Source organism: Microtus ochrogaster, unplaced genomic scaffold (assembly GCF_000317375.1).
Source record: "Microtus ochrogaster isolate Prairie Vole_2 unplaced genomic scaffold, MicOch1.0 UNK6, whole genome shotgun sequence".
NCBI lineage: Eukaryota > Metazoa > Chordata > Mammalia > Rodentia > Cricetidae > Microtus > Microtus ochrogaster.
The window spans coordinates 12,952,740-12,961,988 of record NW_004949104.1 but is presented as its reverse complement, the minus strand read 5'-3'; the positions used below and the strand labels follow the sequence as shown (position 1 = coordinate 12,961,988).

At 52.3% G+C, this 9,249-nt stretch overlaps 1 protein-coding gene across 1 annotated transcript in view; it reads left to right on the top strand.

The window, feature by feature from the left end:
* Positions 1–351: 351 nt before the first annotated feature.
* The window catches only part of Polm (DNA polymerase mu), a 9,556-nt gene continuing 658 nt past the window's right edge, over positions 352–9,249 (top strand). Inside the window, exons 1-10 of the mRNA XM_005366181.3 lie at positions 352–698; positions 1,722–1,902; positions 2,276–2,374; positions 2,504–2,674; positions 3,336–3,407; positions 6,778–6,898; positions 8,376–8,508; positions 8,656–8,758; positions 8,859–9,101; positions 9,184–9,249. The exon at positions 9,184–9,249 is cut by the window's right edge and continues 13 nt beyond it. Coding sequence (XP_005366238.1) covers positions 511–698; positions 1,722–1,902; positions 2,276–2,374; positions 2,504–2,674; positions 3,336–3,407; positions 6,778–6,898; positions 8,376–8,508; positions 8,656–8,758; positions 8,859–9,101; positions 9,184–9,249 — 1,377 coding nt within the window. The 5' untranslated portion in view covers positions 352–510. The remainder of the gene's footprint in view (positions 699–1,721; positions 1,903–2,275; positions 2,375–2,503; positions 2,675–3,335; positions 3,408–6,777; positions 6,899–8,375; positions 8,509–8,655; positions 8,759–8,858; positions 9,102–9,183) is intronic.

Genomic DNA, 9,249 nt, shown 5'->3' with positions numbered 1-9,249 from the left:
TTTTCCAAGTGGACGGCCAGCTGTCCCTGTGCCGTTAGATTGGAAAACTTCACACCAGCTTGCAGACTACGTAACTGCACTCCTTCGCACACACAGTGGCTGCAGTGCAGGCGCCGCGTCACCAGCAGAGGCAGCCGGTGCCGGCTAAACCGAGGCACCGCCCTTGGGGGGTGTGGGGGGCGTTGTAAGAAAAGGGAAGGTGAAGACCCCGCCCCCAGTGAAAACAAGGCCCGCCCACTAGAAGGCTAAAGCCCCGCCCAGAAACCCAGGCAAGAGCAAGTCAAACATCCGGCGAGTCCTCGGGCGTTATTTGCATAGAGGCGGGGCCTCAGGGGTGGAGCCCAAGCCATCTCAGAGCGCGTCTCATTTGCATAGAGTCCTCCACCTCCCGCCGCGGAGCAGTCACCACTTCCTCTCCTCGCAAGCTTCCTCGCTGTCCTTCCGCCTTCTCTCCCGACCGCGGCTTCCTCGGTTCTGCCGCCTTCCGTGCCTCCCGAGTTCCGAGTCCAGATGCTTCCCAAGCGGCGGCGAGTGCGGGCCGAGTCCCCACACCGCGCTGTTGCTTCCTCCGCGCCACCGCCGGCTCTCTTCCCGGGGGTGGCCATCTACCTGGCCGAGCCGCGCATGGGCCGCAGTCGCCGGGCCTTCCTCACGCGCCTGGCGCGGTCCAAAGGCTTCCGCATCCTAGATGACTACAGGTGTGCGGCTCCCGCGAGGGCCCGGTGTTGGTGGGATGCCAGCCTCGCGGGGAAGCTGGTATATAAGCCCGTCACCCCGGTGTATGGACCCACCGTGGCCCAGGGCGGGAGATGAGATTCACCTGCGGCTTTGGATTCTAAGCCAGCCCTGGCACTTCGCGGTTGCGGTACCTTCCTCCAGCTCGGGAGTTCCTCAGTTTGAAAGGGTGCCATCTCATGCCAGAGGCTTCTTAAGCCATACAAGGAAAAGTAGTTAGTGAGCCAGCCTATTTGCTAGCTGCTCGCCCTCCCATTACGTCCTGAGTTTGCGGAAGTCACCAACCAGCTCCAGTAGAGAACATGCCCAGGGCAATGGTGTAACTGTGCGATTGAGACTAATAAAGGAACTTGGAACCTGTGCCCCTTTGGCTGGCTAACTTGTTTGCACCCCCCTCCCAATAACGAAACATTACTAAAGGCGCCAGTAAAGAGTGGAGAAAACAGCTTGGGTTGCACACAGCTCTACATTTTTACAACAGCCTGACAAGATAGTTTGCATTGAATTTCTCCAATGTAAAGGAAATACAGAGAGACCGCACTTTCCCTGCAGCAAGAATTTGCCTACTGGGGTTTGAACGAATAGGGCAAGACTCTTGTGTCTGTATTTAAATCTTAGCAGAGCGGGATGCCTGCCTGTAATCCTGGTGCAGGAGTGCTAGAGTTCAGGCCAGCCTGTCCTCCTCAGTAAGTCTCCAAACAGTCAGCACGGAGATCAGAACAGCCCGGCCCTGGCCCCTACAGCGGGCCTTTCCCTGCGGCAGAGGGGGGCAGACAAGTTAGCAAGTCAAACCGGCTTGTGAGTGTGGCTGCACTAAGAACCAGGTGGGAGAGTGGAGAGGTGGTCGTCCATCAAGGAGGGGCTGGGAAGGCTTTCCGGATGAAAGGGTGTTTGAAGAATGCAGGGCAGTCACTGTGCTAGAGCCAAGGCTTGGGATACCGGCAGGCAGAACAGCAGGGGCCCTAGGCTTCATTCTCTTCCCCCAGCTCAGAGGTGACGCACGTGGTGATGGAGCAGACCTCAGCCAACGAGGCTACCTGCTGGCAGAAGAATATGGCTGCTCATCACCCAGGCGGCCCCCAGCCAGTTCTGCTGGACATCAGCTGGTTTACAGAGAGCATGGCAGCTGGGCAGCCTGTCCCTGAGGAGGTCCGGCACCGCCTGGAGGTGAGCTAGTGAGGGACTGGCTCAGCTGGGACAGATGACACAGTAGCGGTGCCTCTGTCCTCAGGAGGAGGTGGGGCGTGAGGGTTCTCAGGGCCACAGCAGGGATTTGGGGGCTAGGCCATCCCACCTCTGTTCTGACCATTTGGGACATACCTACTTCCAGTATATTTAAGTGTGTCTTCCTTAGTACTTGGATGAACCGAGCTGGCAGGAACCTGTCTTTGGGATGCTCTGGAGCCAGGCTGCTAGGAGACAGAAGACAAGCTCCCTCGCTTCTGAGACCTCAGTCCTCAGCTCACATAAACAGAGCTGAGGGATAGAGTCCATGCCAGTCCTGCAGCTTCACCATGACCTGTGCCTTACCCTTTTGCAGATAGCAGAACCCAGGAAGGAGCCCTCAGGCTCAGTGATGATGCCAACTTATGCCTGTCAACGTCCCACGCCTCTTACACACCACAATACTACCCTCTCAGTAAGCCACATCTATGAACCCATCCCCGCCTCAGAAAGTGGGTGGTATGGGTAGAGCTGGTTGGTAGCTAAAAGGCTGAGGCAAAGTCCCATGCCCACCTTGTACCTTAACCAAGGGCCCTCCCCGCAGGAGGCTCTGGAGACGCTGGCAGAGGCAGCAGGTTTTGAAGGCAATGAGGGCCGTCTCCTCTCCTTCTGCAGAGCAGCCTCGGTGCTCAAGTCCCTTCCCTGGCCTGTCACATCCATGAGCCAGCTGCAGGGGCTGCCCCACCTTGGAGGACATTCCTCTAGAGTAATCCAGGTAGGTGCTTGTCATACTGAGTGGGGTGAGTGTGTGGAGTGGGGAGTCCTGGGCCTGGTGGAACAGCAGGAGACTGTGACAGGTGGTTCATAGCCCAGTCTGGAAATAGCGGCATGCACACAGATGCTGCCTTGCGGCCACAGTAAACTGTCTTCACAGATCCTGGTATAGGAGTTGTTCCCCTACCTTTGGATAGATGAGTAGACTCAGTGGAGGTTGCGGCTGGCATTGGCGTCATTGTTAGCAGTCTCAGGGTGTCTGGGGTATTGTAAGAGAGAACTCTGAAATGCTTTTTGAGGACCCAACATTGGACAAGCCTTTTGGATACTTTTCTTTCAAGAACCCGCAGTGGCAAAAGCCACTTTTAGATGAAGTCATACATATTTCTAAAGGTAAACATTGGTATACCCTGGAACTCATATGAGGGATGAGCCATATCACAGATTCCGTTGACTGTAATAACTCCAGCCCTGGAGACCTTGTGGCTGGAGCCCCTGCCATCCCAGCTGTGCCCTGCAGCTTTGGTTACCTCCTGGGGTACAGTTTCCATTTCCCAGTTCTACTGTGGTGTCCCTGACACCACAGAGCCCCCCTCTCTGCAGGGTATGGGAGGAACTGCCTGATCTTCAGGCTGAGCGCTTTGTTTTGTCTCCTGTCCCAGGAGCTGCTAGAACATGGAACTTGTGAGGAGGTGGAGCAAGTCCGCTGCTCAGAAAGGCACCAGACCATGAAGGTGCGTGTTGGGGGAGGGGACAGCTAGGACCTTGGCAGGGGTGCACACAGCACAATCCACCGTGTGAGCCAACAGCCAGCAAAGGCCTTTTTACCCAGCCTTGGGGTCATAGTAGGTCACTAAGACATGGCAGCTAGACTGACACCTGATAGGTGCCACCTGGAGATCAGGTAGAGGCTGTTTTGAACACAGGGAACTTTCTACATCACTCAGCACCATCTGGTTTTTTTAATGGAATAGTCTTGTGTGTGTTAGAGACCACACTGAACAAAATGTGTGCAGTAGGGAGGGGGCTGCCACCTTGCAATGCCCCATCTCCGCGGTCACGGTGTTGTTTTTGGTGCTGTGGGTCTGCCTGTCTCCATGGGACACCTGCACCTGTGTCTGCTCATTGCTCACCTGATACGGAGGTCACCTGGGTGCTTTACTTTTGTCTGCTCTGACACCTTCTGCCTCCCCTTTTGTAACTGGAGATTGTCAGAGCAGTGGCCTGAGATTTGTAGCAGTGAATTGTGGCCTCCTGGGAGGGTGAGGCTCACGGTGTCGTGGAACACTGCACAGAATACTATCAGTGACAGGGAGGACTTGGAAAAGAGTCCTCGAGCCAAGAGGCCTGGCTTGGCCATGCCGGGTAGATAAGGCATAGAGTCTGAGCTGAAGCGATGTTGATGTTGACATAGGTAAGTGGATGGTTTCTCCATCAGCCCTTGCCCCAGCCCCCGTGAGGTTTTTCTAGGCGAGAGAGAGAGAGGAGAGAGAGAGAGATGCATTGGAAGATGTTAGGTATCTCTTCTCCATTCTGCCTCCTGGGCACCCCAAAGTCTGAGAAAATATCCATATTAGCAGAAAATTATAGTAGTAATTAGAATTTTTTTCCAGGGTGGGGGCTTGAGACTCTCATATTGAAACTGAGGCTGGCCCCAAACTCAAAGCAAACCTCCTGCCTCTGCTTCCCAAGTGCTGAGATTATATGCATCAGGACCTCCCACTCATAAAAATAAATAACGTAGTTGTTATCTCAGTATTTTACTGGGTTTTTGTTGTTGTTGTTGTTGTTGTTTTGGGATTTTTTTGGTTTTTTTTTTTCAATACAGGGTTTTACTGTGAGGCCTTGGCTGTTTTGGAGCTTGCTCTGTATGCCAGGCTGGCCTTGAACTCACAGAGATCCACCTGCATCTGAGTGCTGGGATTAAAGGTGTATGACACCATCTATCAGCAGATTTAAGGCACACACCATGGTACACATGGGGGTTAGAGGACAGCTCGCAAGGGTTGGTTCCTTTCTACTAGGTAGGGTCTAGGGATGGAACCAAAACTTCAGTTTTGGCAGCAAATGCCTTACCTGCTGAGTTTCACCAGCCTATGTCTTCCTGTCTGTCTGTCTGTCTATCTACTATCTATCTATCTATCTATCTATCTATCTATCTATCTATCTATCTATCTATCTATCTATCAATCATCTATTTATATATTATCTATTTATCTGTATCTATCTATCTATCTATCTATCTATCTATCTATCTATCTATCTATCTATCTATCATCTATCTGTCTGTCTGTCTGTCTGTCTGTCTATCTATCTATCTATCTGGAGACAATTTTGCTTTGTAATGCAGGCTGGCCTCAGTCTCCTAAGTGCTAGACTTACAAGCAAGTACCACAGTACCCGGAGCTGGTTTGTTTGGTTTTGGCGGCCTGCCTCTTGCTCACACAGCCCAAGCTGGGAAGGATCACACTTTGTAGCCGAGCCCACTCTCCTCTTGCCCTCACCTCCCAGATGCTGAGATACCAGAATACACTCCCATATCCAAACTATGTCAGATTATTTTTGTAGATTTATTATTGAAATTACATATATACTTGCACGTGTAGATGTGCATGTGTGTGTGCACCCGTTCACTTTAGTATGGGTGAGTGAGGTTGTCAGAGGTGACAGATCCCCTGGAGATATAGGCAGTTGTAAACTCCTGGAATTGAACTCAGGCCCTCTGCAAGAGTAGCACTTGATCTTTTTTGTTTTTGTATTCTTGAGACAGAGTTTTTTGTGTAACCCTGGCTGTCCTTGCTCTATACACCAGGGTAGACTTGAACTTAAAGATCCATCTGTCGAGAGTACTTGGTAGCTTGACTGTTTCTGGGTCCCTGTCTGGTCATAAATACCAGATGGAGCCAGAGGTAGGTAGCAGAGTTGAGTGCACATCCGAGTCAGTAGTGCCATACTGTGGCCTTGGAATCAGTATGCTCTGTAAGACTTCCCGCGTTCCTTCCTGCTGCTTTCTTGGGATTGGAGTGGGGGGTTGTTTGTTCAATTTTATTCTGGTTTGGTTTTGATCCCACAGAGCAAAGAATATAGTTTGTATCCACCATGGCACAGACATCCAAATAAATAGTACTGCTTTGTTTATCTCTGAAAAAAAAAAAAAAGATCCATCTGCCTCTTGAGCGCTGGGATTAAAGGCATGTGCCTCCACCGCCCAGCTAGTGCCAGATTTGCAATGACAGTGGTCTGTCTTACACTGTGAGTTGACAGAGTCAGGGAAAAGAGGACTGAGAAAAGCCCAGGAAGGGCAGGGCTGAGACTGCTCTTCTACAAGACAGCTGTTTTGTTTGTTTGTGATCAGGGTCTTATTTATAGTTCAAAGCCGCTCTATAATTCAAGATCTTCCTGTATCTGTCTCCTGAGAGCTGGGATGACACGTGACCTCCATCCTCCGGACACGTATTTGGTATTCTCCACAGCTGTGATACATAGCCGCAGAAGGGTTTGGATCATGTATGCAACCTCCACTGTGGTGTGGGCTGTCCTTAGTCTCATTCCAAAATTCCTGGGGAGAGTCTCCATGACTGGCCCAAGGCAGGCAACATGCTTAGTCCAGGACTCCATGGGCCACTTGGCATTTGAACGTTTGAGATCAGGTTCTCCACACCTGCTGTGGTAGATGCTAGTCAGGCCTCCAGTGCTCTGTTAAAACCACCCTCTTGGTTCACTCTTCCTTTGGTGTTGCTGTTGAAGAGAACACACAGTAAGTCCCAGCCACAGTAAGTGGAGGCCTTTTCCCAGTGAACTAAGAACCCGGCGAGCCTGTTTACAGGATAACTCTTTGGTCTGTTGTAAGCTCAGGCCGTGCCTGTGCATCAAGGGGACAGACCTCACAAGGGCTGAAGTTTTCTGGTGGTTGGGTGGCTGAAATATGCTGTTCCTAATAGGGCTTCTCCCAGGTATGTGGGTTTAGTCCCCTGTGACAGTGGTCTGGGTAGACCAGGTTCCTGGATTTGGTCCTCATCCTGTGTCACTAGGCATGAAGGCAACACTCTCAGGGACATCTTCTGGAGACTTTGTCCTGACCTATCCATCTCTTCTTCCACATAGCTCTTCACCCAAGTCTTTGGGGTTGGTGTGAAGACTGCCAACCGGTGGTACCAGGAAGGACTCCGAACCCTGGATGAGCTCAGAGAGCAGCCCCAGAAACTGACCAAACAGCAGAAAGCAGGTGAACTTCCCAGAGCCGCCTGGACCCAGGAGCTCTGCACAGTGAAGCCCCTTGCTCTGCTATGGAATGTGCTGACTACCCGAGTGCCCGGGAACAGCTGGTAGAGGGATCCTGGGAGAGATCAGCCGGGCTCCCTGTGGTTTTTCTCCCTGAAGCCGGTGTCTGCCATGGCCCTTTCTCCTTGAGTGTTGCCATGGCATCTGGGCCTCATGTTTCCTCCTGTTTGATTTCATTTGTGTTGGGGACAGCCTTGGTCTGGGCCTGCCTGTCCAATGTGGTATCTGGGTGTGTGGTTTTGTGGTATAGGTGCCACCACGAGTGGAAATAACATAAACCTTGGGTTTGCTATGCCTGATCTGAGTTCTTTCCTCTATTTAGTAAGTATGTAACTATGGCTTCAAGACTAACCTCTCAGTCTCGGTTACCTTCTCTGGGAAACAGAGATACAATAGCATGAATTTCCCAAGTGCCTCTGGAAGCCTGCAGGTGATGAGCAGGCATTTGGTCTGTGTAGCCTGCCTGATCGCTCTAGTGGTCTTGGCTGGAGACTGCTGAAGGGTGCCATGGCCTGCCAGTGGCCTCCCTGGGTGCTGCCTACTTCACCTCCCAGAGCAGGGTAGACAGGATGGTCAGCAGTGTTTACTAAGGGCTTGCTGAATGCTAAGCATTGCCATTCCTCATGCTTAAACCTCCTTCACTGAGAACGGAGGGCACAAAGATGCCCCTTTAACAGGCAGGGAGACACACAAGGCTGAAGGAGAGGTGGCTGGTAGCAGATCCATCATCGCCACATCTTTTCACTGCCTTTGACTAATGGAGAATCAGAACCTTAAAAGCGCTGGCTGCAGCCGGGCAGTGGTGGTGCATGCCTTTAATCCCAGCATTTGGGAGGCAGAGGCAGGTGGATTTCTGTGAGTTCAAGGCCATGGATCTCAGTGAGTTGAAGGGCAACCTGATCTACAAAGCAAGTTCCAGGGCAGCCAGGACTGTTACACAGAGAAACAAAACAATAACAAACAAAATTGCCTGCTGCATCTTGCCTGTGTCAGCTTCTTTGTTACATGTTGGTTCTGTGAAAGGTGTTTTTGTTTGTTTTGTTGTAGTGTGGAGAGTGAGCCTTATACAGTGCATGCTAAACTCTCTGCCCCAGCTCTCTGTACATAGCCCTGGCTGGCCTGAAACTGTATAGATAGATAGACCATGCTGGTCTCAAATTCACTGGAGTTTTATAAGATACTATGTTTGTGGGGGAGTTGGGTGCAGAGCACGAGGGATCTTGTTTACTTCAATTGCATGTGAGTCTACAGTTATCCCAAGAGAAGGATTTAAGTTTAAAAGGAGAAGTGGATCGTCTGTATGATCTCACTCTGCTCCGGCCCCCACCTTACCCTCTGCCTTTTCCACAGCCACGGGGTTGTGGTGGCTGCTGTGTCCTGGGGGTGGGCTCCATGAGAAAGACAGACTGTGCTGCCCACAGGGCTCCAGTACTACCAGGACCTGAGCACCCCAGTCGGGCGAGCCGATGCTGAGGGTCTGCAGCAGTTGGTGGAGGCGGCCGTGAGTCAGACTCTGCCTGGAGCCACTGTCACGCTGACTGGTGGTTTCCGGAGGTAAGGGGGCCCACCGTACCTTCTGAGTATGCACCAGGCTCTTCCCTAAGGTAGGGACTGGAGTTGTGAATGCCGAGGTGGCCTTTCCACTCACTGAAAAGGACATGGCTTTGTGCCGAGGCCAGAGAATCAAACTTTCTCTTTCAGGGGGAAGTTACAAGGCCATGATGTGGACTTCCTGATCACTCACCCTGAGGAGGGCCAGGAAGTGGGGCTGCTACCCAGAGTGATAAGCCACCTACAGAGCCAGGTGAGGCCTCCAGTGCCCTGCACAGGAGTGACCACTGACCAGCCTTCTACCCTCCCAGAACCATGGCAGCACCCCGCCACACCTGCCTCCCCTCTCGCAGGGACTGGTCCTGTATCACCAGCACCATCGCAGCCACTTAGACTCTGCCCACCTCCTGCGGCAGAACTATAACATGGACGCTTTTGAGAGGACTTTCTGCATCTTGTCCTTGCACCAACCCCCACACACAGCCTTAGAGGGGCCCCTACATCCCTCTCCAACCTGGAAAGCTGTGAGGGTAGATCTTGTGGTCACCCCCAACAGCCTGTTCCCTTTCGCTCTTCTTGGTTGGACTGGCTCCCAGGTAGGTCATGTGTTCCTTGGGGGTCTGGGCCTGGGGTGGCCCAGCCCTGCTAAAGGCAATTGTCCTCCCCATCTCTCCCCAGCTTTTTGAGCGGGAGCTGCGGCGTTTCAGTCGGCAAGAGAAGGGGCTGTGGCTGAACAGCCATGGG